The following is a 27,833-nucleotide window of genomic DNA, read 5'->3' as shown; positions in this document are numbered from 1 at the left end:
GTTTTCCTATTTCCATCTAAGGCCCTTGGCTTAGGGAGAAAAAACAAGTAATACCTGATTTACAAATAAGCCAGATTCCAGCCCCTCACAAAGCTAGTCTTTCTGCTCACACTAATTTCAGGGCTCAGAATTTCTAAGACAATAGAAGAAGAACAATACCCTGTTAGAAGGCAGTAAGAGATTTATTTTTCTCAGGAAATCTCCAGTTAATTGGATACAGAAATTGAATTAAGTGAAATTGTTTCTTTCTTTTCAACAAACAGGCCAGTTAGACTGCTATAAACTGTCCTCTCTTTTTTTAGAAAAAGCTTACTGTTTCATTCAGCTTGTTGACTGTCACAGGAAAGAAATGCTGCCTTAGCTCAATACAGGAACATCCTTCCAAACAACTAAGCAGTCTTAGAATTTCATAAATGGCACTTGGAATGGCTGATCTGTTGCGTGCCTCAGTGCCAAGGCATAAGCATATACTTTTGCATCAACTATCATGTGCTCCTCTGACACCAGCTCTGGAAAAAATAGATAAATATTTTGTTAAAGTAGTATAAGCAAGACTGGTTTAATCCCAATGTTCCAAAGAACGCAAGTCACACATATGTTGAGGAAACGTGTATTGTTAGAATAAAAGAATAGAATCGTAGAGTTGGACGGAAGCACAAGGGTTCCTACAATGCCAGAATCTTCTGCCCCATTTGGGGCTTCAAACCCAAGACCCTGAGATCACGTCTTAGGCTGTACTGACTGAGCTAATTTTTGTACACTCTGCTTTCAGGCCACAAAACTTTGCATTGTATGCACTTAACATTGTTGAAACTACTGTATCTGAGTTCAACTTGGTTTTACGTGCACCTTCTGCAATGTGGTAGTTGCGAAAAAGTAAATCTGCAAAAATAATCATATGCTCTTCTCATGGGTGGTCTGCCAGAAAGTGAGTGGAGCAGCCTTGGCCATTGCTTCCCACACCCCCTGGCAGACCACACACGGAGCAGTCAGGACATAACGACAACAACTGTGTGCCACCCTGCACTCAGAGCCAGGATTTGGTAACCAAGGCCATGCTGTCCAACCAACTGCCTAATCAACAAAGTTTTCTGGGTGGTTCTCACCAAGTTCAATCAACAACAACAATAAATAATCAACTCTCTCTGAATTGTGTGATCTTAAATTGTCAGGAGAATATTACCATAGTCGTACTAGTCTCGAACATTTTGGCTCCCGAACGCCACAAACCTGGAAGTGACTGTCCCAGTCTGCAAACTATTTTTGGAAGCCTAAAGTCCGACGGGGCTTCTACAGATTCTGATTGGCTGCAGGAGCCGTGCTTTGCTTTCCAAACATTTTGGAAGTCGAACAGACTTCTGGAACAAATTCCGATCGACTTCCAAGGTACAATTGTACTTAAATTTTACCAAGATGTTTGGTCTTAAAGTCATATAAAACTGAGTAAGATGACCACTAGAACAGTGATACAGAGGAGAGTGCACACTCCCCCCCCCCCCCGTTATAAGGCAGAACAGCGTAATACAGCTCTTGGGCTGTACCTCTTAATGCTGCAGAAGAAGGAAAACCAAGTCTGATTGCACCCTAGATTTTAAAAATTCCACCATGCCTTCCCCCGATTTTCCATATCAGGGACGAGGAATCTCAGGCCTGCAGTGAGAATCAAATGCTGACCTCCAGGCCTCCCTAGCTGGCCTTTGGGATGCATCCCCTCCATCATGAATTTGGAAAATCCTTGACCTCCAGTACCAACTCTTGCTTGCCTGGCTGGAGGTCAGAGAAGAGCGTGTGTAGAATCCAGCCTGCAGTACAATGGTAACATTCACAGTCATTTCATCACCCTCTTTTGTGAGGTTGCCCAAAAAGAAATGTGGCTCTCAAGCCAAAAGGTTTCCCACCCCTGTTCCAGACGCAGGAAGACTTTGCTGTTTTGTTTTAAAGCTGGCAGAGCAGCCAGACATCCCACCCGCAACCTCAAGAGTTCAGCCATATCATTCTATTGATGATGCAGTTTGGCTCTAAAATCCTTGAGGTTGTTTCTTTTTTAAAGGAACTATAGTGGTTTGGAGGAAAAACAGCAGAGGGAAACACAGGAGAGAACAGCCCTTTGCAAAACACTTGATCTAATGCTTAAAATTCCTTTTTAAACTCAGGCCTCTTTTTAAAAAATACGGCCAATGACTAAACCACTCACATACAGTCTTTTTTTACCTCTCAGGGTTTTCAGTTACCTCCTCCACTCTTCTCCTTTTGACCCCCCCCCATATTGTATATTTTATGTATTGTATTTGTTCCTGTCCGTCTTGCTTCTTCCCCCCCTTCAGTTTTGCTGTGCTCACAAGCAGGTCTCTTCTTCTTGCCAGTGATGCAGCTAATAGGTGCGGTTCCACAGGGACATGAAATCCTGCCTCAACCATCTACTTCACAAGTTTTCAAGGATGTATGAATGAAATAACGGTTTGCTGTGGTATTTTGGAGGGTAATATGTAGGTGTAGCTAAGCATTCCTGCTCAGAAGACTGATGCCAGGTAGTGAAATAGGTCTCCTATTGGGAATCTTCCCTGGCATTCAAGAAAAATATGCTTCATTCTCAGAAAATCCTTTTAAAAGGCCCTGACTTTGCAAACTCTGCCACCATTTCAATTTTCATGAATCTTTTCTTCAGTGATGGTACTTACCCTCAATTCTCTGCAATAAATCATTCTTTGGTAGTGTAACAACTTCTACAAATTCTGAGGGAGGGGAAAGAAAGAAAATTACGCATTACATAATTTCTACTCTATTCCACAAGGTGACTCCCCTTTTAGTCTAAAGCTGAAAATAAGATGAGTTTCACATATACTGAAATTTATAAGGAAAGCCAGTGAGCTACAACCAGCCCCATTCATGTTATGCTGACATGACTATGCCTCCTATTCACAGTACTTCGCTCCTCCACCCAAGGCCAGCTGTTTCTGCAAAAAACTGCTTACTCCCCCTAGTGTTGAGTAATGGTGGGCAGAGGTAGACAGTGGCAAGTGTTTGGGTCACCAGGAATCAGAAAGAGGTGTTCTATTGCCAATATTGAAGGCAGTTATTCTATGGTGCACATGAATTAGGATTTGGAGGACTAGATTAGTCAGAGGCGTCACCAGTTTCTGACTCCTCGGTTAAAAGGAAATCACAACATTGCAGTTGAGGTCTGTTGATTTTTACCTGCGAAAACACTATCCTAGAAATAATGGAAACTTTAGTTCTGAGGGGTGGACCTGTGGCCCTCTAGGTGTTATCAGACTACATCTCCCATCATCCCTGACCATTGGCCATGTGGGCTGGTATGCACTGTAGTCCAATAATAATTGGAGGGTCACAGGTTTCCTCATCTCTTCCCTAGTTCAAAACTTAGTTGCATGAAGTATGGGACTGGATCCAAATAAAAGTCCTTCTGCTCATGGAATGTGTCTCCCACTTACAGAATAACAATAACATCATCATCATCATGATTACTATTATTATTTCTTAGTCACTTCATAAAAAAGTCTCAAAGCAACTTAACAACAAAAGGGCTATTTTGCACCTCTACCTTCAGGGTTATGCAATAAAAGTGAAGGTAAATCCAAAAAACTTGCACAAATGGAAGCATGAGAACTTATAGCAGTGTGTAATGAACTCTTACACAAGTGGAATTACGCAAATATATCTGTCACCTCAGAAGTGGTAATAGCAAGATCACCTCTTCATCCACACTAGGAGACAGTGGGTAATTTCTCTGGAAAAGATATCGGTGCTTTTCAAGCCTTCCCTAAAGCAGTGTAAAGTCTGGGAGATTCCTCCATACTCTACAAAGCCAAAGATCTATACACTGAGCTTTGTGTAACAGTCAAACCCATGTCCTCCCCTGCCACCGCAGAGTGAAAAAGAGGCAAGGGCTTGTCTGTACAACCCCATCAACTCTCCTAGGTGTCTCCAAAGCTCAGTGTGACATCACAGACAAGAAGAGCAGCGGTGCAAAAGTTTGGGTCGACTACTCAGGCTGTGTCAACCCATTTGGAGAACAGTGCTAGTGTCTTGCTTTCTTTCCACTCAGTTTTTTGGATCCAACCCATTGTTCCCAACTTTTCTTTTTAAGGAAATTGATTTTGGATCCCTTTCCTGCAGATCATGCTAAATGGGATTAACTTCTTTTAATACACCAGTGAAGTCTACATTTTTAAAATTCTATACTACTCAATGTGTTACTGAAAAAAGTTAGGGTGACCCAGAAAGAAATAGCTATTGAACTTAAAAGACAAAAGGGCTTTATTGAGCCAAAACTACACTGGAATATTCAGAAGTATCTAGCATACTTATCTGTGATGCCAGCCATAGTGAACTTAAGCAGACAACGTACCTCCTTCCTCTGCATATACAAAACAAAGCATAAACACAATGGGAATTAAGGTTTGTGACTCTAGATACTTCTGTTTTTCACTCTGATATCAGACTTCCTTGCTGAACAATTTATCCACAATATTATTGAAACATAGTCCTATATAGCTGCTAATGCTCCTGATGGAGCAGCACAGGATCAGGGTTGGATCCAGTAGTCCTGCTGTTGCATGGTACAGTCCCTGGTGCCTGCATATACAGTGCAAACATGTGCAAAGGCTCCCTACGTGCAGGTGTTTGTGCTGCACACGTGGAGGGTGGGAAGTGGTACTCAGCATGCATGACATCATGAGCAAGGCTTCTTGGTGTGGCTCCAGTGCTGCTCTACTTCTTAAGCCTAAACCCACTTATCTGAATTGTCTCTCTAAATGCTCCAGGACACTTGGACACTTTTCTGTCTCTAGCAACCCCACACAGCTCAACCCTTCAGTTTCGCCTCTTCCTAAACAGCCTTGCCACAATGCCTGCCACCACATTTACTTATATTAACATTCCCCTGGCTCAGAACACCCAAGATGCCTCCACTTCTGCCCCCGAAGGCTCCACTCTTCAATCTCCACAGCTTCCTACCAGATAAACTGTAGCTGCTTCCCTCAGACCAAGGAAGCCCCCTGCCCTGGATCCCCACATACTGAACCCTTCTTCCCATGCAGCTAAAAGAGGGGGGTGAGACTAAGGGGGAGGCAGACTCTTAATATCTATTGCACCTTCTTGAATTTAGGCTTATGCAGCTCCCAGACAGTTTAAGAGCTACCATGCTACTTTGTTTCTTATCTGTATTTCTGTACAGTGGTACCTCGGGTTACAGACGCTTCAGGTTACAGACTCTGCTTTCCCTGAAATAGTACCTCGGGTTAAGAACTTTGCTTCAGAATGAGAACAGAAATCAGGTGGTGGTGACGCGGCAGCAGCGGGAGGCCCCATTAGCTAGAGTGGTACCTCAGGTTAAGAACAGTTTCAGGTTAAGAACGGACCTCCAGAACGAATTAAGTTCTTAACCCGAGGTACCACTGTGCCAAGCAGTGGAGGAACTCTGAAGGGCACAACTTCAGTCTGCAGAGCCTGGAGATCCTTTATAAAAATGTGTTAATCATACTATATATGCTTTTAAAGTGAAGCCTCACTTGCATCCTGTAAATAGGACAGTCCACAAAAATGCTACTACAGTATTTCCCGTAAAGCACACAATGACTCCTGCTTTCTGGCTATTAGGTATAACATTGACAACTCTTATATTGAGGATTTATGTTTGGCTCCTTGCAGAAAGACACCAACATGAACAGAAATTTCACTTTGAACATATGTGTATAAATACAGGGTGTTTCAAATAGGGCACTGAAAATGTTTCGATACAAGAATAAGATAAGATTATATCAAGTGGTGGACTCACCTGGTTTTTGTTTGGGCTTCAGATTGGCAGGAATATCTCCATTAATGGTGACTGTTGCAATGTGTGATGCACAGTTAGTCAATCCAGGATCCAAGCACAAAGCTACAGAAAGCATCATTCTTCAGTTATTTGTCTGACATGCTAATAAATACACATTTGTTTTCAAAGACACAGAAGGAATATCACAGAATCTGCTCCTAATTAAGAACTAGATAAACAACTCTAATATGCCACCGAAGACTAGGGGCCACTGTGCATACACTCAGATCCTCTAGTTCCAGCAAGCCAGAGAAATACGTGGAATTCAGAAACTAGATAGCCAAGCATTTTACAATAACCAGTTGTTGGTGGGATCCATCTGTCTTGAGAGACAATGTGTGTGCCTCTGGGGGTAGGCAAACCGCTACATTAGCAGCACTCAAGTGACCTCTCTGGGGAGCAAGCCTGGGCTGTGTGTCTGGAGGCCCTGGGCTGCCCAGATAACAAGACTCCCATCTCAGCCTCACTGATGTGGTTCCAAGGAAAGCGGAGCAAGACATTTGGCACCAGCTTGGCTGCAGGAGTTGCCAGGAGGAGGCAGACAAGGCACCATCCAACCATCTTAGGGACTCTGCTCCAAATTTGTGTAGGATTTACACCTTAGCCCTTTCTTCTCCCCAAAATATCCTGCAAGGCAGCAGAGGTTTAGGATCAGTTTTCCTTCTCCTAGATGGGCTCAGTTTGGGGAAAGTACTTCATTTCATCTGTCCTGAGCTTCTAACCACTTAGTTTTATTGAATGATCCTGGGCTCTGGTATGAGAGGAGGGGGGAATAAACTTTCTCCCTATCCACTTTCCCCACATAGGGTTCCTCATGTCCCTCCCTTCTCCCTTTTTCTCAGCTGAAAAGCCCCAAATGTTGCAAGTGTTCTGACCAGTTACATCAGCACCTTCATAGGTATGCCCAGAGTTTGCTAGGGCATGCCTCTTTGCACTGGTGAAATGTTCCAGCATGCATTTATTAGAAAATAATTAGACAGCATTTATGGTATGGCAGTTATGTTTGATATTTCCAACTGCAAGCCCTTTGAGCATTCCAAAGTGCTCCATAAAAGGACATGCATCAACATTTTCCATCCAAATAGTCAAGACAAAATACAGAAGTTACCTGGAGAGCATTCAAGGATCTCCCCTTTGTATCCTGTTTCTTCCTCCAGCTCACGTAAAGCAGCACTTTCTGGGGTTTCATTGCTATCAATTAGACCTGTGATGTAAAGGTTGAATTGTAACTAAGATCAGCAATGGTAAATGGCCTTTTTTTTTGGGGGGGGGTGACGACATTGGCATGGCTAGGAAGAAAGCACAAGACTTAGTGGCAAGATAAATGTTCTAATTCATGGATGGGGAATCTGGCGCCCTCGAAATTTTGTTACAACTCCCATATGCCCCAGCCAAAGTGACTGACGATCAGGGATGATGAGAGCTGGCATACAACATCTAGAGGCCCACAGGTTCTCCCTATCACTACTTTAATTATTAAAATGCATTATAGGTAAAGGTAAAGGGACCCCTGACCATTAGGTCCAGTCATGACCGACTCTGGGATTGCGGCGCTTATCTCGCTTTATTGGCCGAGGGAGCCAGCGTACAGCTTCCGGGTCATGTGGCCAGCATGACTAAGCCGCTTCTGGCAAACCAGAGCAGCGCACGGAAATGCCATTTACCTTCCTGCCGGAGCGGTACCTATTTATCTACCGTATTTTTCGCTCTGTAACACGCACCTGACCATAACACGCACATCGTTTTTAGAGGAGGAAAACAAGGGGGGGAAATTCTGAATGAAACAGTGGATGTATCATTTTTGTGCTTCATGCTGTGGCCACAGACATGTGATCTGATGGTGAATTTGGGGTGACCCAATGCAAAAATCATGAGAATCCCTGTGGATCTGTGCTTTGTAACCATGTTGTGGCCCCAGGCAACAGTGGGTGCGTGATTTTTTTGGTGCAGGCTGTAGCCATGGACATGCTATGTGATCTGATGGTGAATTTGGGGTGACCCAATGCAAAGATCCTGAGGATCCATGTGGATCCATGCTTTGTAACTACATTTTAAGTGGGGAGGGAAGGAAAAACACAGAAGGGACAAGGAGCACGAGAGGGGTGTGCAGAGAAGCAGCTGGCTAAGAATGCAGGAGAGGGAGGAAAGAAAGGCAAAAGTTTCCTCCCTCCCACCCAAGCCAGCCCCCCCCTCTCTCTCCCCCTCCCCCCTGCATGTTTTCTGGCTGCCTGCACCGGAGAGGAATTAGAAGGAAGGACACTCTGCTTTCCCTCTGCTTGCCTGGAGGGGAGGGGATTTGCCTGCTCTTTGTTCCGTTTGAGCAAACACAGCAACGAAACACAAGCAGGTGGGCAGTAAGACCCTGAGGCAGAATGCAGGAAAGCAGCAACTTCCTCTTTTCAGGTTTCCCTTCTCCATGACCCGCAATTTGATTTTTGCCTGATTTTTCGACTCCAGGGACCACACATTCGCTCAATAACACGCACAGACATCTCCCCTTCCTTTTTAGGAGAAAAAATCTGCGTGTTATAGAGAGAAAAATACAGTACTTGCACTTTGACGTGCTTTCGAACTGCTAGGTGGGCAGGAGCAGGGACTGAGCAACGGGAGCTCACACCGTCACGGGGATTCAAACCGCCGACCTTCGGATCAGCAAGTCCTAGGCTCTGTGGTTTAACCCACAGCGCCACCCGCGTCCCTATATGCATTATACATATGCATTAAAAAGTCAATCTCCTCATAATAATACTAGCACGATTCTTCACAGGATGGGGCACACAAGTTGTGAAGAGTACAGACTTTGGGGGCATGTTTAGAATCCTGAGGCTCCATACCAGACTAGATCTGTAGGACAAATGCATGTATCTTACACAATACTTGGCCTGTTTGCCAAAAAGAAGTGTGAAGGGGAGGCAACTGAAAGCTGACCTTCCCTCTCAACATTCCTTGCTGCTCTCAACTGTTTTAAGCAATTACTTCCTAGTCTGGCTCTTCTTACATGCACAGCCCATTTCTGTCCCTATCAATTTGACATGGGTTCATTTGTAAGTGTCTTCCATCCACTTTCCACATTCATCTCTGATTTTCTTTTTTTAAAAAACTTGTTTATAAGAACATATTTAAATGTATTTTTCCTCAATGAATCCCTTTCTGAATGCACTTTATCCTAAAATACACATTTTTACACATTGATTCCCCCCCCAACAAAAAAAAAAATGTATTGCAAAGTTCAGAGAAGTGCAAGATCAAAAGGATAATTGTGTTCTAATCTATGTCTTAGTCAGGAAGGTGTAAAATAGGCCTGCTCACTTAAAAGGGCACACCAAATAAAGTTCTCCTCCATTCCTAGTTACAAGGCATTAATTCTGATAAAATCAGAAATAGTAATGTGCAGATATGTCCAGGGTGCAATACCACTGAAAGAATTTATCCTAAGGCGTTTGCAACACAGGATTTGTGGCCTATTTCCAAACATATAAGCATCCCAAGAAACAGCTAGTGCCTCTCTCACAATGGCAACAGCCTTACCTTAAAATTAACAAGGAAGCTGAGGTGAACCACCTACCTGCAGGGAATTCCAAGCAGTAGTTTCCCATGGGAGGCCTAAATTGCTTCACTAGGACAACACAGTCATAGTGAAGAGTTCTTTGCAACACTGGAATAACAGCAACACCTGCCAATACAGAGAAGGAACTTGCAAAAACATGGCTGCACTGAAACAGACAAAGATCAGTAACTCACTCAAGGTATCTCATGCAGTGTACTTGATGGTTGTGCCCATGTTATCAGTTTCAGAGTAATGGTTTTCACACTTTCTCCCTTGAGGGAACAATTTCAGTATCTACTTGGAAGCCCTGAATGTTGCAGAGGATTCTGGAAGATGATTTAGGGCATATCCTCAGTTCACATAAGGTGCTTGGTTTGACTGTTGGGTCATACCATCCACATAGGTGAATGGAGAAGATAACCATCCAACACTCCACTGCAGCTGCCAATCATAGGGGAAGATTGGAATAGGTGGCAAGCTGTCCATCAGAGAAGCCAGTCTGCCATTCCTGATTATAGCCCTGAAGAAGCTTTTAATGAACACCAGGATTCTCCAGAACACAACTGGAAACAAACATTAGTTTAGGAAATTCATATGGCTCCTTTTTCAAACCATCTTAACAGTGCTGCTGTGGCCTACTATCCACAAGTATCCAAGCGGGTACTAGACCACACTGTTTTGCATCTTCCTTTCCATGCTCTGATGATAAAAGGTGGGGAAGGGAAGACTGGCAGGTCACTTAGCTTTGAGGGCATGCCTGGGGGCCTGTTCACACATACAGCCACTATTATGAACCACTAGCTACTGAATGAAAATGGAAACCATCATTATAATTATTATAAATTTCAACGACGATAAAATGCTTGCCTGAAATTTGGTGAAGGACCAATAATCTCAACAATCAATATTTCCATATATATTGGTGTTCTCTCATGTATGTCCCCAGCTTATCTAACATTAGGAGACTCTCAGCAGCCAGTGAAGTAACAGGTGTTTTGTGTTTGTCAATGTAAAGACTTGCTCACCATCAGCAGAAACCCCCTCTTTTCTGGTAGTACGCTTCACAGATTCCCATACTCTATTAAATAGAAAGGAGGAGATGGGAAGAAGATAGATGTCAATGTAAACATGTTGGTTCCCAAAATGAGATGTTAATCATTATTACTGTTATAATACCTCACTCTACATCCTAAGGCACTTCAAGAACGGAGTTCTTGCTGATGTCACAGAGAAATTTTTTCCTTCATGACAAAAATCTCTCAAAGCATAATCAAGGCTGAGTATATGCTAAATAAAATGTTAAAATGTTAAAAAATAATAATCAAAGCAGAATTCTGCAGCTGGAATAAATTATGCAAACAAATGTGACCTCTTTTTTGCCCAATCGATGCAGCATTTCTTCCCAGTGTTGCATAGTTCATTCTGCTTTCACTAGTCACAGGAAGAAGCTCCAGATCACAAGTCCTGACCTCTGAGCACTAGAAATATTGAGCAACCTCGGCTCTTACTTTCTCTCCCTCCCCCCCCCCATAATTTTTAATGAAACTTTGTCATCATACAATAAAAAACAAATCTAAATAAAAAGAGCAAAGAAAAGACAAATCCCTCTCTCAAAAGTAGATCTTAATCCTTGTCTCACAAAGGGGGGCCACCCAACTCTCAGCTAGGAACTTCCAATATACATTAGGCATTGCTAAAAACTTTCAGGAAAACTTATGCAAATAGATGAGAAACTTTCTTTCTTTTTAATGAAAGACAAGATTCTCAAGTAGATTACTTTTACTTTTACTTTTCGCGACTGGACCTAATAGTCATGGGTCCCTTTACCTTAGAACACTATTTAAAACCCCCATGGTTTAGAAAACAGCTAACAGGTAAAAATTATTACCTTGTTTGACCTTCAGGGTCAATGTAAGTTGTCTGCTCAAGCTTCACCCATTTTCTTTCTGCAATCGTCTTGAGGGGGGAAAAAAATCACTTAAAACATTTTAAAAACTTAAGAAAAGCCTGCTGGGTCCGGCTAATGGCCCATCTAAGTCTAGCAGCCTGTTTTCACAGTGGCCAATCAGATGCCCATGGAAAAGTAGCAAGCAGAATTCAAGCTTTTCCAAAACTGCTGCGAACTGGGTTGACCATCTTTATCGACCTATCTACTACGACCCCTTTATTTTCACCACAAAGATGATGATTTGGAACAACTATGAAAACTGCCTCCACTGTGGTTACAGCTAATATGGAAAACTGAAGTCATCATCAGCATTCTCTTTCAGTTCAGTAATGGCAGGATTTTACTCATAGATGAAGGAAGACAATAGTTTTGCTGTTTTGCCATTTCCAAAATGGTAGGCATTACCAAAGTATTTGCATTATGAATGCATTATGAATGCATTATGAATGAATGAATGAAGAACTATTTGCTGTGAAAACAGAGATTTGTGCAAGTTCAAAGTAAAGGGAGCCCTCTATAATTTTCTCATGTGCTCTTGGAAAAGGATCATATGCCCTGAACAGGAAGCAATCTTTACGAACATTAACTATTGAGGGCATTTTTTAAAACGGCCTGAATCAACAATATATGGAATAATTTGGCACTGTTCTTTTTACAACATGGTCATTTTCTACAGAGAGTACTAGAATTTCAATCAAAGGCAAGGGAAAAATCCTCAAGTGAACCAAATACAGAATTGCTTACTATGGCAGGGATAGGAAACCTCTGACCTTGCAGATTCTGCTGCATTACAGCACCCACCATTCCTGTCCACTGGCTGTGCTAGCTGAGGCTGATGGTAGTTGGATTCCAACAGCATCTGGAGGGCCACAGGTCACCCACCACTACACTATGAAATGGTGAAATGGACTTGCATTTTCTCTCAAAGCAAAGGTTGCCCAACAAAGGCAGAATGGTATGAAACCAAATTCAAGAGTACTCTGCTCTTAATTCACACTGTGATGAGACTGAAACACTGGATCTGTGTGACCTAAACAGCAGCAGTCCTTTCAAGATGCCCAAATTATTTTAATTTTGTTTTTTGCTTATTGCACACCACACTCAATGAACAAATGGCCACCACCTTTGTGAGCTTTCACTTATCTCTAGTTGTTGGCAAACAGTGCTGGATGAGCTGGATTTCAGTCTGATCCAGCAAGGTGGTTCTTACATTCTTGTCAGAGAGAAGAATTTTAGTACTAGTCCTATTAGAAGAATGTGTGGGAGAAGAGAAGTGAAGAGTGAGACAGAATGGTGGGTAGAATCAAGGTGAGTGGCAAATAAGGAGTGTTAGTTAAGAATGACAGTTGGAGGAGTCAGGTGAAAAGAACCTGGAACAAAGGCTGATAGTGGAGCAGGGAGTCTGATATGTTGGGTCGGTGCATTAGGCAGAAACATTATTTCCTATTTATTGTAGAGTTCACCAGCATGATGGCCTGTAGATGCTGAACTACAGTTCCCATCACCCCTCAACACTGGCCATGCTGGGTAGGGTTGATAGGAGTTGTAGTCCAACAATATCAGGTGGCCATCAAGTTGGCTACCCCTTCCACCGAATGACTTTTCTAGATAAATACAATAGTTGGTTCAAATACTTGATGAATTGTGGTTTGGTTGAATTCCACCTCATGTTCTTGCTTTTATCTGCACAGATGAACATACTTAGGAAACCATATGTCAGGTGTTTCCTGCTTGGCAGGGGGTTGGACTCGATGGCCCTTGTGGTCTCTTCCAACTCTATGATTCTATGATTCTATGATTCTATGAAAGTCCTACTATTCTGCACTTCAGTGGGTGTTGACAGAAGTGTATTTTGGATAATTTTATGGTGAGTGTGAACCTGAGTTACTAGACACCTAGTTACTTTGGCTTACCCAGTGACCCATAGAAGCCAGGGCTTTATTGTAGGACCCCAAGGACATCACACTAATGCTTTATCTATTGACAGAGCAGGTGTGGAATGGAAGGAAGCCATTGAGCCACAGCAATCCTTCATGACTTTAGAATGAGACACTGCAGTTAGGAAGGAAAAAAAAGAGAAAAGAAGACAACAATAACAAGGAACAGCAGGAATCAAAAGGAGAGGCAACAGGAAAAGGCAAGTGAGTAGGAGCTCAGGGCTACAATCCTATGCACACTTACCTGGGAGTAAGTCCCACTGAATGTACTAGGACTAAATTCCAGGTAAACATACCTATGACTGTACGGTTAAGTATCAATAACTGTGGTTATAGGTACATTCAGAGGTACAAATGAAAGGCATATAAGCAACACCATGAGAAAAGAGCTACTGAGCTGATTTCATAAGTAACAGGAGACTATGCTGAACTCAGAAATCAGGTTTTGTGGAAATTAAGTTTATTTTAAAATGGTTTAGATCTGTGGACTCTCCAGAGAACTGTTGCCTAGAATGTAGTAAATAACAACAACTTAATCATTAAGTGGGAGAAAAAACATAAAATTCCTCTTCTGCCATGGTCACACTTGACACACTCACACCAGACCTGTAATGACTGAGCAATTGTTTGAAATGTTACACAACGTTACACAAAAGATACGAAGGACTAGAGAGAGATTTATTGTGACCCCCTACACTGTTGTGACACAAACTTAAATCATTACCCCAACTACTCACAGCAACCCACAGGCATGTGATTGATAGGCGGAAAGAGGTAGGTAAACTGGACATTACGTGGGCCATCAAATGTAGCGGGACTGAAGTGGCAAAAATGCACCAGGCAAGCAAGAGGTCAAGAAGATCAATTAAGAGGAAGCTAAGCATGAAAAATATTACAGATTATTAACAAGTCCCTCTAATGGACACCGGATTTCTGCACACTGAGGCAGTCCCATCTTACTAGACACATCAAGAAGTCAGGTGGATGTTACGTGAGGAACTCCATGAACCCTGCTCTTGATTCTTGAGAATCAACAGAAATTTGATTACCAACACACAACTCACTTCAGAGCAATTAAGGTCATGTTGAAGAGCATTAGATTGCCATTAATTTCAATGGGACAGTGTGATGCATGTTTGCTCAAAAGCAAGCTGGGCTGTGTTCAGTACAACTTGTTCCCTATGTTTGTAACCCACCCTTGAACCATTTGGTGAATAACGGAATATAAGTATAAAAGAAAATTAAAAATTTGAATTGATTGATTAAATGTGGTTATGTTTATAACTGCAGTGCAGACATACACTATAAGGACTTTGATGCATATGCTTTCTTATTTCTAACTCATCTCATAACAGCTTCCAAACTTTTGGTACCTAGACAGAATAACCTCCCAAAGCAAAACAGCTATCCTGACAAAAGGTTGGAATTGCAAGATCTCTGGATGATAGGAAATGGTCTTGCTAAGTCATATAGAGGCGCTGCTTTCCCATTATCACAGTAGGATACATAGCATTTGCATACAATATTATGCAATACTAAGCCCAGTATTTGATCACAATAACTAAGTTACTTCAAAATAACATGCCAAAAAGCAAACAAACATTGCATACCTCTTCTTTAACTATAGATTCTTGGGTGGTTTTCCGAGCTTCAGCAGATGCTTCCTTTTCCATTTTCAGTGATTTTGGTCTGTCACCTCAAGCACAAAGTCCACCTAACTACAAACCAGAGTCAATATTTGCCCTCAGGATCAAGTCAGACCATTCATTCTTTTCATTCTAAATTAACAAGTCAACCCTGCAGCAAATATAAACACAAAATGTAGACTCCAGATCAGACAAGTAACATACTGGCTAACTAGAGACTGGTTATTCATTGGTGAAAGAGTCTGCCTTCATCTCAATGAAACATAAGATCAACAGGATGTTGCCTCAGTATCCAAACCAGATGAGAAGACAATCCAGGTCACAATTAAGATTAAAAATGAGGATTGCAATATTTATTCTAGCAACTGAGCAATACTTTAAAAACCTTTTAATTGCTTGTTTTAAAATGTGCTCCCTAAAGTAGCAGGACATATATTCTAAATTTAATATAACTATGCAGATTTAACCAATTAATTGTTTAAATTTAAGATTCTTTTAATTGTAGCTCTCTCTTCCAATACTAAATGTCCTATGATTTACCTAATTTATCTAATTTGACATAAATTAAGGTTGTGTGCATACCATACATTTAAAGCACATTACTTGTCCCCAAAGAATCCTGGGCACTATAGTTTATTAAGTGTGTGTTGGGAATCATAGCTCTGTCAGGAGTAAATTACAGTCCCCAGGATTATTAGGAAACAGCCATGTGCTTTAAACGTATGATGTGCATGCAGCCTGATGCTGCCAGGGCAGATCACAGTGTAATGAGAAACAAAAAGAATAATAATAATAATAATAATAATAATAATATAAAACATATAAACTAGCATAGCAAATTAAAGCAAAAAAACTAAAGCAGCAACAAATAAAATTAAATTGTTCACATTACCAAAAAGAAGATATTGAGAGAGTTTAATAAATTTATAATCTAGCATTGGAAAAACTGGTATTTTAAAAACCTACCTGGGCAATGCAAAGCTGTTATTTACAGATTGCCCCACCCCTCACTGAGGATTAATTCTATACTTTTGAAGTACCTGACTACTTTGTTACTTATATTATGATGATTAATGGGTACAAATTACGGTAGCAAGATGACTTTGATACTGTCAAAAGTATCATATACAGTAGTTGAAAGAATATAAACAACCAACATAGCTGAAGAGATTCAAGCATGAGAACATGGTATTGCACCATGACATAATTTTTAAATATGATTTCTGATCGCAACAACCATAATAATATATGCCAACTGGTACTGGAGTATCAATTTAAGCACCAAAATTAAGTGAATTTTATGAAAAATTGTGAGATAAAGATAAAAGAAAGTAAAGAATTAAATTAATATGAGTGAAACCTCTCTGAAAACAAGTGGGGTTGCTTTATACAGTACTGAAATTTTAGAAGCCCCTCACAAAATTAGTTGCAACTTTAAAATGTAAGACACAGAGTGCCCCTTTGTACTGTAGCCTACAGTGTAATGACCTAGAACAAACAAAGTGAATTCCTGCATATTTTTACAGTCCCAAAGCATCAGGGAAATTCTGAATGCAGTTATTAAACAGGTATTAAAGCTGCAATAACAGTACTCCCCCACTGAAGCAATCACAATTAAGGGAATTAACATAAACAGACAATGGGCTACATAGAGATCTGTTGGAATTTACAGGGAGTGAACCTTGATTGAAACCAATGGAAGAAGTAAGGAGCCAAATTAAGGATTGGTTATAGTATCATCAAATATATGATATGTTTAAATTAGATTTTTTTAAAAATGGGTGTGATAGGAATGTTGAGGTCTTAGATATATGGTAATGCTCATAAGTGTACCAACCAAGCACGTACATAGATCAGCACAGGAAGACCGACCTGGAACCATTTTGATTCCCAAACTGAGCAAATGATTTCTCTGCAAGGTCAAAGTGGGAAACCTCCCCATTGTCTCTTTCCTCACAAATCCTGTTTTAAGGACACATTTAAGATATGAATAGGGTGTGAGCCTGTGACCATTGGGCAATGTTGTTTTTCTTTTAAAAAAAAATTCTGAGTTTGAATTTCTGTGTGCTGGGTGGCTGGGGGAACAGTTGGGGAGGTTTTTGCAGGAGTCTGGGAGCTTGTGGGGGTTTTTCCTGTATTTTTCTGTTTCTCTGTGACCATTGGGCCATGTTGGTTTTTTTTAAAAAAAATTCTGAGTTTGTTTGTTTGTTTTTTTTAAATAATATTTATTAAGTTTTACAAAAGGTAAAAAAACAACAAACACTAAAAAATTAAAAAGAAAACTCTGGTTCATTTTAATAATCTTCCAAACCTTATTTTCCTTACTTCCTCCCACCTTCCCTTCTTGTATTCCACTTTAAAAGTTTTTTCAGCAAGCTCATTCATATTCATTTTCATCCTTTATCTTTCCCTTTGTACTCTTACTTATCTTAATCGCTAGAACCTCATCATTTCATTTACACTGCCCTTAGCACTCATAAATTTTACAGTAATTTTGTAGATAAACTTTAAACTTCTTCCAATCTTCTTCCACCAACTCTTCTCCTTGATCTCGGATTCTGCCGGTCATTTCTGCCAGTTCCATATAGTCTATTACTTGTATCTGCCACTCTTCCAGGGTGGGTAGATCTTGTGTCTTCCAGTGTTTTGCGATGAGTATTCTTGCTGCTGCTGTAGCATACATAAAAAACGTTCTATCCTTCTTTGACACCAATTGGCCAACCATACCCAGGAGAAAGGCCTCTGGTTTCTTTAGAAAAGTATATTTAAATACTTTTTTCAGTTCATTATATATCATTTCCCAGAAAGCCTTAATCCTCGGGCAGGCCCACCAAAGGTGAAAGAAAGTTCCTTCCGTTTCTTTACATTTCCAACATTTATTATCAGGCAAATGATAGATTTTTGCTCACTTGACTGGGGTCATGTACCACCTGTAAATCATTTTCATAATATTCTCTCTTATGGCACTGCATGCCGTAAATTTCAAACCGGTGGTCCACAACCGTTCCCAGTCAGTGAACATGATGTTATGACCAATGTCTTGTGCCCATTTTATCGTAGCGGATTTAACCGTTTCATCCTCAGTATTCCATTTCAGCAGCAAGTTATACATACCTTGACACTGGGTTCTAACAATTCTGTTTCTAGCTTCGATTTTTCCACCTGGAAGCCAATTTTCCTGTCCAAATTATAGGCCTCTCTTACTTGAAAATAATGTAACCAATCACGCACCTTATCTTTAATTTTCTCATAGCTCTGCAATTTCAATTTATCTCCCTCTTGCTCCAGAATTTCCCAGTATTTTGGCCAATTAGTTTCCATGTTAAGTTTTTTCAAGGCCTTAGCCTCCATTGGGGAAAGCCACCTTGGGGTTTTATTCTTCAGAAGATCTTTATATCTGACCCAGACATTAAACAACGCTTTTCTGACAATATGGTTTCTGAACGACCTTTGTACTTTATCCTTACCATACCACAAATATGCATGCCATCCGAAAGCATTATCATATCCTTCCAGATCAAGAATGTCTGTGTTCTCAAGAAGTAGCCATTCCTTCAGCCAGCAAAAAGCTGCCGCCTCATAATATAGTTTGAAGTCCGGCAGGGCAAACCCCCCTCTCTCTTTCACATCAGTAAGAATTTTGTATTTAATCCTGGGCTTTTTGCCCTGCCAGACAAATCTAGAAATTTCTTTTTGCCACTTCTTGAAACAGTCCATCTTGTCAATTATCTGTAACAATTGAAACAAAAACAATAGTCTTGGCAATACATTCATTTTGATGACTGCTATTCTACCCAGTAAGGATAACTTTAAATTTGTCCATATCTCAAGATCTTTTTTCACTTCAGACCAACATTTTTCATAATTATCTTTAAATAAGTTAACATTCTTTGAAGTCATGTTCACCCCTAGGTATTTTGTTTTTTTCACTACTGTTAAACCTGTTTCTCTCTGAAACCTGTCTTTCTCCATTTGTGTTAAATTCTTCTCTAAAACCATAGTTTTTAATTTATTAAGTTTAAACCCTGCCACCTGACCAAACTCTTGTATTAGTTCCAAAGCTCTTCTAGTACTAGGGATTGGCTCCTGTAATGTCAAAACTAGGTCATCTGCATAGGCTTTTAATTTATAATGTTTCACTCCTACCTGTATACCCTGAATCTGTTGGTCCCTTCTAATCATATTCAGCAATATCTCCAGGACTGAAATAAAAAGTAGAGGGGAGATTGGGCAGCCTTGTCGTGTCCCTTTCTCTATCTTAACTTCTTCTGTAACCGCATTGTTCACAATTAACTTTGCCTTTTGTTCCAAGTAGATCGCCCCTATACCGTTTCCAAACCTTTCTCCCACCCCCATCCCTTGCAGATTTTTCTTCATAAAACTCCAAGAGATGTTATCAAAGGCTTTCTCAGCATCTATAAATATCAATACTGCTTTTGTATTGATATTAACTTGTAATTTTTCCAAAATATCAATTAAGTTCCTTGTGTTATTTGACATATGTCTACCTGGGAGAAAGCCTTCTTCATCTTTATGTATAATTCCTGCCAAAACTTTTTTTAATCTTTTAGCTAATATGTCTGCAAAAATTTTGTAATCCACGTTAAGTAGGGATATGGGGCGGTAGTTCTTAAGCTGTGTCTTTTCCACTTCATTTTTCGGTATAAGAGTGATATAAGCATCTTTCCACGACTCCGGCGCTCTTTTCCCCTCCATAATTTCGTTGCAGACCTCCATTAATGGTTGAATTAAATAGTCTTTCATCACTTTATAATATTTGGAGGAAAGCCCGTCTGGGCCTGGAGACTTGCCAAGTTGCAGATTCTTAATGGCACCTTCAACCTCCTGTTCAGAAATTTTTCCATTCAATATTAGTTTGTTCTCTTGTGAAATATTTTGTAATCCATTTGTTTCTAAAAATTCGTCAATCCTGGCCTCATTCTGTGGCCCTTGTGCGTACAATTGTTTAAAATATCTCTGGAAACAGTCTTTAATCTCCTGTGGGTTTTGTACATTCCTTCCATTTACTTCAAGATTTGTCACAGTGTTTAGTTTTTGTCTTTTCTTCAGCTGCCATGCTAGCAGCTTTCCACACTTATTAGCTGATTCAAAAGTTCTTTGTCTCATTTGTTTAATCTTCCATTCTATGTCCTGATTAACCAATTTCAAATATTGTGCCTGATATAATTTGATTTCTCGCAGGATCTCCTGTGACTTTGGTTTAGTCCTTAGTCTCTTCTCTCCATCTCCAATTTTCTCCAAAATCTTTCCTTTTCTTTCTTCTTGAAGTCTCCTCTTTAAGGTATTTTGTTGGATCAAAAAACCTCTCATGACCGCCTTACTCGCGTCCCAGATTATTCTTTTTTCTACAGTTGTCTTCAGGTTTATTTCAAAGTAATCTTTCATAGTTTTTTGGGCCTTCTTAATAATTTCACAGTCTCTAAATAAGGTGTCATTCATTCTCCATCTAAAGGAACCAATCGGTGTTAATTTCATGTCCATTTTCACAGGATTATGGTCGGAGCAAGCTTTTGGGCAGATTTCCACTTTCCGTATCTTAGGTGCCATCCCTCTTGTAATCCAGATTTGGTCAATTCTTGTCCATGTCATATTGGCTTCAGAGAAGAAGGTCCCCTCTCTACCTAGGGGGTTTTTAGTTCTCCAAATGTCAATCAAGTCCATATTGTCTGTCAATTCAAAGAAAGTCTTTGGTAGCCTTCCATCTTTTGTAACTACCTGTCTTTCAGATTTGTCCATGTTTGTTGACACAACTCCATTCATATCTCCCATCAAAATGATGTTTTGGTCCATATAATCGAGCAACGTCTCATGCAGTTTTTTATAAAAGTCTGATTTTCCCTCATTAGGTGCATAGACTCCAATTATTAAAACTTTTTCTCCATATAATTGTATTTCAATTGCAATGAATCGTCCATGTTCATCTTTAAACAAAAATTTTGGTGTCAATTTCTCTTTTGCATATATCACTACTCCTCTTTTTTTAACTTTGTCCGATGAGATAAATTCTTGGCCTAATCTCTTATTTATCAATAATTTCCTGTGGAGTCTGGTTATATGTGTTTCTTGTAAACAAATCAAGTCCAATTGTTCCTTTTTTAACATGTGAAAAATTCTCTTCCTCTTGCTAGGGGAATTTAGACCCCGAATATTCCAAGTTAACATCTGCAGAGACATGTTGTAGTTATTATGACGTTCCTCCGACTGCTCCTAAAAGTTGTTCTTCCTCTGATGGTTGTGTCTCTTTCTCTGGCCGGTCCAAACCCAGGGGGTGCCTGTCCAAGTCAGGTGGTCCCAATCCTAGTGCCTCCAAATCTTTTGTTCTTGCCTCCCTTCGTAGTTCTTCACCAAAATCTTTCAGGAAACTCACTTTATCTTCCTTTGATCTTATCTTAATTTTCTTTCCTTTGAATGTAAACGAGAGGCCTTGCGGGAATTCCCACCTGAAGAGGATGTTGTTCTTTCTTAGTAGGTCGACCAAATCACTGTAGTTGGTTCTAAGATCTAGTAGGTATTTTGGGATATCTTTAAAAATTTCAATTCTCTCACTTCCAATCTCAAGTGCTTTCTGGTAATGTAGGCTCAGTATTTTATCTCTTTCTTCTTTTGATCTTAACGAAATCAAGCAGTCCCTCGCCTTGTTCTTCCTTCTGACCCTTCCCAGTCGAAAAGCACTCACTATCTTAATTTCTTCAGGGTCCAGACCCCAGGAAGTCTCAAATTCCAATGTAAGGAACTCTATTAATTCTCCTTCCTCTGTTTCCGGGACTGCTCTTATTCTCAAGTTGGCCTGCTTTTCCTTAAGTTCAATCAAAGAAAATTGTGCCTTGTAGTCATCCAGTTTTCTATTAATTGGCGGTATTTTTTCCTCTACCGCCAAGATCCTCTCTTTCGCTTCCTCTGCTGTCTGTTTAGTCTCCTTGGATTCCTGCAGTAGCCTGTCAATTGCCTGGGTATTAGAGTTCACTTTCTGCCCCACATCATTCACTTTTTTCCAAGGTGTTTAATAGTTGAGGTATTTAAGTCTATCTTGGTTGACAAATTTTGTAGAGCAGAGATAATCTTGTCCAATGTTGCAGAATCTGATCCTGCTGGTCCTGGTCCTTTAGCTTCTTCTCTTTCTGTGACTTGTGGGGCAGAAAGGCCTGTTAAAGATGGTCTTCTGTAATGTTGTTGTTGCTGTGTCAACAATTGCTGCTGTTGTCTAGTTTTATATTTTATAGCTTTCTCTTGCGCCTTCTCCTGTGCCTTATCTTGTGGTTTGTCTTGGTCCATTCCTGCGCCGCAAGAAGTCAAGGTCACTTACACAGTTCTCACAGCTCCCAGGATTGTTTCTCAGCAATGATAAAAAGGCAGCTGCAGTGGAAAATCCCCAGCTATAACACAAGATACCTCTAGGGGAGCAGAGTAGCAAAATGTTTCATGGATGACAACTATAAAACAGTATCTTCATAGGTATAATAATGTTACACAAATAGCAACAGTTGCAAGCTCAGATAGTCCCAAAAAGTTACCAATCTTTTGCAGAGGTCTACTGTAATAGTTACAATGTCATAAAACGGTGCATTCAAAGTGACCTTTCAGATGCTTAAGGCAGACCGAAGTCAAGGATTGAGTGGTAGGTTCAAAACCCCCAACTTTCCGCTTTTTTGGGGGGGGGTTCTTCTGTCAGGCAATGAGATTTAGCTCTTTATAAAAGTTCAAATTCTGTGGTTCCCAGCTCCATTGTCCCTTGCTTTTAAGCTGTCTACAAGTCGGCAAAGCAGGCTTCCTGTTTAAACTTTGCCGATTTCAGGTTCAAATTCAAGATCAAAATCCAGGGATCAAAGTGTCAAAGTCAAAGTCAAGTTGCTAGTTCTTTAAGTCCTTTCCTTTGATCCTTTCAAAGTTCCCCCAGTCTTACTCACGGGTAGATGTTTCAATTTGATGTTCACAGGAAAAAGGTCAGCGCTCTCCGGCAACTGCTATGCAGCTTCACTCTGTAGAAGTAGCGATCGACTCCCAGCACAGCGCAACCCCGCTCCGCTCCGGAGCTCTTTACAGAGCTCCTTTGACAGTTCGGGGTGCGCTCCGCGTGCCCACTGAGTCCCACGGCCCCAGGCTTCTCCCGCGTGCGGGTTTTTTAAGGGTCCTCCGCTTCGCTGCAGCGGTGGACCCGATTTCTACGGAGCTTCTCCCTCCGGTTAGAGGGAATCCGCCATTGCCAGTAGGCACCGTGTGCTGGTTGGCTGGAGGAACAGTTGGGGAGGGGTTTGCAGGAATCTGGGAGCTTGTGGGGGTTTTTTCTGCATTTTTCTGTTTCTCTGTGACCATTGGGCCATGTTGTTTTTTTAAAAAAAATTGGGTTTAAATTTCTGTGTGCTGGGTGGTTTAGGGAACAGTTGGGGAGGGGTTTGCAGCAGTTGGGGAGTGGCTGGGGGAGCAGTTGGGGAGGGGTTTGCAACAGTTGGGGAGGGGCTGGGGGAACAGTTGGGGAGGGGTTTGCAACAGTTGGGGAGGGGTTTGCAATTTCTGTGTGGTGGGTGGGTGGCTGGGGGAACAGTTGAGGTTTTTGAAGACTTTGGTGATTTTTGAAGCTTTTCCAAAACTTCTTTTGCAGCCATTTGAGGTTTCTGAAGACTTCGGTGATTGATTGTTGAAGCTTTTCCAGAACTTCTTTTGCATCCATTTGGTAAGTTAAACTTTTAAAACTTTTTTGGGGGTTTTTGGATTTTGGGTTGGGGTGTTTGGGATTCAAGGACTTGGTTCTGGGTTTGAATTTCTGTGTGGTGGGTGGCTGGGTGCTTTTGAATTTTTTGGATTTGAAGCACAGCACTGATTTTTTTTGTGTGTGTGTGTGTGAGTTTACGAAGGTAGGAGCTGTGCTGCCATGGGACCCAAGAAGACTGCTGCTGCAGAGGCCGGCAAGAGGAAGAAGGAGAAGGTGACGCTGGAAATGAAGAAGGAGATCATCCGGAAGCACGACGGCGGAATGCGTGTGACGGACCTCACCAGGGAGTACGGGAGGAATCCATCGACCATCGGGACCATCCTGAAGATGAGGGAGAAGATCCTGGCGACTGATGCAGCCAAGGGAGTCACCAGGATCATGAAGAACCACCCAGCTGTTCTGGAGGAGGTCGAGAAGTTGCTGCTCATCTGGTTAGAAGCAGCGTGCAGTGGACACAGTGACTGAGGCCGTCATTTGTGAGAAGGCCAAGGCCTTGCATGCAGACCTCGTCCGGGAACAGCCAGGAACCTCAGGCGAGCCAGAAGTCTTCAAGGCAAGCAGAGGTTGGTTTGACCGGTTCAAGACAATATCTGGAATCCACAGCGTGGTCAGGCATGGAGAAGCTGCCAGTTCTGATGTTCCTGCGGCTGAAGAGTTTGCAGTGGAGTTCCTGGAGGTTGTGAAGACGGAGGGCTACATTCCACAGCAAGTCTTCAACTGTGACGAGACCGGGCTGTTTTGGAAGAGGATGCCCAAAAGGACTTTCATCACACAGGAGGAGGCCAAGTTGCCTGGCCACAAGCCCATGAAGGACCGTCTGACCCTGCTCTTCTGTGCCAACGCAAGCGGCGACCTGAAGATCAAGCCCCTGCTGGTGTACCACTCGGAGAACCCACGGGCCTTCAAGAGACACAAGATCGACAAGGAGCAGCTGAGTGTCATGTGGCGATCCAACAGTAAGGCTTGGGTCACACGTGTGCTGTTTGTGGACTGGGTCAATCTTGCTTTTGGCCCTGCTGTCAAACAGTACCTGCTGGACAATGACCTGCCGCTGAAGGCTTTGTTTCTGATGGACAATGCCCCTGCTCATCCTAAAGGCCTTGAGGTGGACTTGTTGGAGTTCAGCTTAATCAACATCATGTTCCTGCCGCCTAACACCACGCCACAGCTCCAGCCGATGGATCAGCAGGTCATCGCCAATTTCAAAAAACTCTACACCAAGGAGCTTTTCAGGCTTCGAGGTGACTGATTGCACCACCATCGCCCTGCGGGAATTCTGGAAGGACCACTTTGACATCGTCACCTGCTTGAAGATGATCACCACGGCCTGGAACGGGATCAGCCAGAGAAATTTGAATTGCGCTTGGCGCAGCCTGTGGCCAGACTGTGTGGCACCAAGTGACTCTGATGCACCAGAGTCAACAGTGGTGCAGGACATTGTTGCCTTGGGGAGGACCATGGGACTGGAGGTCACAGAGGAGGACGTCTGCGAGCTGGTGGAGGAGCACGACCACGAGCTGACCACCCAGGAGCTGGTCGAACTGCGGGCAGAGGCTGCGCAGGAGTGGGCCTCGCTGGAAGAGGAGGAAGCAACTGAGGAACGGCTGTCCTCCAAAGAACTGAGGGACATTTGCCTGAAGTGGAAGGATGTGCAGGCTTTTGCAGAGCGGCACCACCCTAACAAGCACATGGCACATGACCTTGCGAACACTTTTGATACGATGGTCATGTCGCCTTTCAGGGAGGTGCTGAAAAGGCGGATGAAGCAGCAGACCATGGACAGGTTCTTCAGCAAGAAGCAAAGAGTGGAAGAGGAACCTTCTTCGAGTGGTCCCCCAGAGTCTTAGAAAATGTACTGTACACTTTGTTGATTTTTAAATGTTTTTCTGTCATGTTTAGAAACTTAATTTATTGTTCCTTCAATTTTTGAAATGCTCTTTACAGTATGTGTGACTTTAAAGAGCAGTTAAACTCTTTTTGTACCAAATTTGGCTTTGTTTGGACTTTTTTTGACCATAGGAACACATTAATTGATTTTCAATGCATTCCTATGGGATTTCGTGCTTCGCAAGACGAAAAATTCGCTAGACAAAAAAACTCGCGGAACGAATTAATTTCGTCTTGCGAGGCACCACTGTATATGAATCAAATAACAAAATCAAAAAATATCCAAAAAATACCCTTCCATCTCTACATATATTCAAGAAAAGAAAAAAGGAAACAAAAAAAGAAAAAGACAAAACTAAAAGAATGACAAGAGCCCACATTTTCTTAAAAAAATTAAAACAAAACAAAATACAAAAACAAACACACATACCCACACCCACCCACAAAAATAACACGATGTATCTTTTGTTAGATACTATTTAATACGATTCAATCCCGTATAAGTATTTCTCATAAATACCTTTCATATGCATTGAATCTCTTTAAGTATTTACTTGTTATGGACTTCCATTCACCTCAAAACGGTTCATTTTTTCTTACTAAAATCTTTCCTGTGTTTAATGTTTCCTCGTCATCTTGGTATGAGGAAACAATATATCCCTATTGTTACAGAAATTACAGGGGTGTTTACGGAGTTATTCCATACACAGCCAAATCTTAGATATGGTGCCTTGTTTTGATAAATAATTGTTGAAGCATGCCCACCCTTTTTTAACGTTTTCTGATGACTTATTGATTCTGTCATTTTACAAGTTCCAAATACTCGCAGAGTTTTAATTGCCATTCCTCTCTAGATGGAATGTGCTCGCTCTTCCAATACTTTGCCATTACTGTAATACTCTTGCTGCAGTTGCTGCATAGAGAAATGTTCTTCTTCTTTCATTTGGAATGTCATGTAAGAATACCTAGTAGGAATGCATCTGGATTTTTCTTAAATGTAAATTTTAATATTTTGTTCATCTCCTCATAGACCGTGTCCCAGAATTTTTAAAATTCTGGGCACATCCACCACACGTGGGGAAAAGTTCCTTCATGAGATTTGCATCTCCAACATTATTGTAACTTTTATTTATTTTAGCCAATTTTGTAGGGGTTAAATACCATCTAAACTGCATTTTCATAAAGTTTTCTTTGATTAAGTAACATGCTGTAAATTTTAGGTTTCTTTTCCACAACTCTTCCCATTTTTGTAATTCTATGGGGTGTCCTAAATCTTGTGCCCACTTTATCATTACTTTTTTATTTCTCCGTCCTTAAGATTCCAAACTAGAATTAACTTATACATTTTTTTATAATGTATTCTTATAATGTAACAGTTCCTTCTCTAGTGCTGAAATTTTGTTTTCAAATCCGTTCTTTTTTATGTTTGTCAAAAATTGCATTTATTTGATGGTATTGTAGGCAGGTAATTCCTATGAGTGCAGAGGGGGGAAACGTTGTGGTGCATCTGCAGCAGCACAAGTGAATGCCTTCATCTGCCACAGCTGCAACAAAGCATGTCTCTTCCGAATTGGTCAGCGGTTTGACTTTGCCCCCGATGGTGCACTCTTCCAATGTCTCTCGAGACAGATGGGTGCCAACCAGATGTGCAAATAGCTCCTTCTCAATATAGCTTTAGAGGAGGTTGCCCTGCAAGCCACTGGGGGCATCTGCAGCATTTATTTTCCAGGGGAAGCGAGTCATCCCTCCTGTGGTGCCCGTTCCAAAGGAGGCCTAGCCGGTCCTCCAGCCCCACAGGCGGCCCTCGCTCAGAGCTGATCTGCGGGGCTGGCAGCCCCTCGGCGACCCCCGGGGGCGAGGCCAGACCGGCTCTCGAGTCCCGGCGCCTTCGGTGCCTCAGGAGGAGACCACAGAAAGGGAACCGCGACAGAGCCGCCTGGAGGGGATCCTGGCCAAAGGCCCGGGAAGGAGGCTCGCGGGGCCGAGGGGACCTTCCGTTTTTCAACGGGGAGCAGCGAGGGGCGGGGCGACTCAGCTCTGCAGTCCGTGTGGCAGAACCGCAGGGTGGGAAGGAGGCCTCGAGGGTCATCTAGCCCACCCCCACCCCGCCCCCCGCCAAGGGGTCGGCCTGGCGCGCGCCTCGCGCTCTTCTCCGCTCTCACCTCAGAGCCCGCCGGGCGGGGGAAGCGCCTCCTCCAATCCCGCGCTTCTGACTGGTTGGCGCGCGGCGCCGGGGGAGCGGTACGTCGGCCGGGCGCGCCTGGCGGCTCCACCAATGAGCTGCCCGCTTCTACGGCGCCGCGA

The 27,833-nt window shown here is 42.0% G+C and overlaps 1 protein-coding gene across 4 annotated transcripts; it reads right to left on the bottom strand.

Moving 5' to 3' along the window:
- Nucleotides 1-165: 165 nt before the first annotated feature.
- NUDT5 (nudix hydrolase 5) lies at nucleotides 166-27,833 on the bottom strand. 4 transcript variants are annotated; one of them, XR_013843024.1, is made up of 9 exons: nucleotides 27,692-27,833; nucleotides 14,879-14,986; nucleotides 11,272-11,339; nucleotides 10,409-10,461; nucleotides 9,402-9,509; nucleotides 6,945-7,040; nucleotides 5,798-5,899; nucleotides 2,679-4,378; nucleotides 166-509 (listed from the first exon to the last, which is right to left on the bottom strand). XR_013843024.1 is itself a non-coding variant. In XM_079993332.1 (9 exons), the coding sequence occupies exons 2-9, from the start codon at nucleotides 14,939-14,941 to the stop codon at nucleotides 400-402; spliced, it is 654 nt and encodes a 217-aa protein (XP_079849458.1). In that variant the 5' UTR covers nucleotides 14,942-15,065; nucleotides 27,692-27,828; the 3' UTR covers nucleotides 166-399. The 4 variants fall into 4 exon arrangements, 1 of the variants encoding a protein (XP_079849458.1); XR_013843025.1 differs by having other exon boundaries at nucleotides 14,879-15,065; nucleotides 27,692-27,825; XR_013843026.1 differs by lacking the exon at nucleotides 27,692-27,833 and adding an exon at nucleotides 26,050-26,401.

Source organism: Podarcis cretensis (genome assembly GCF_951804945.1).
Source record: "Podarcis cretensis genome assembly, chromosome: 10".
Taxonomy (NCBI): Eukaryota; Metazoa; Chordata; class Lepidosauria; order Squamata; family Lacertidae; genus Podarcis; species Podarcis cretensis.
This window is presented reverse-complemented; position numbering and strand designations above follow the sequence as displayed.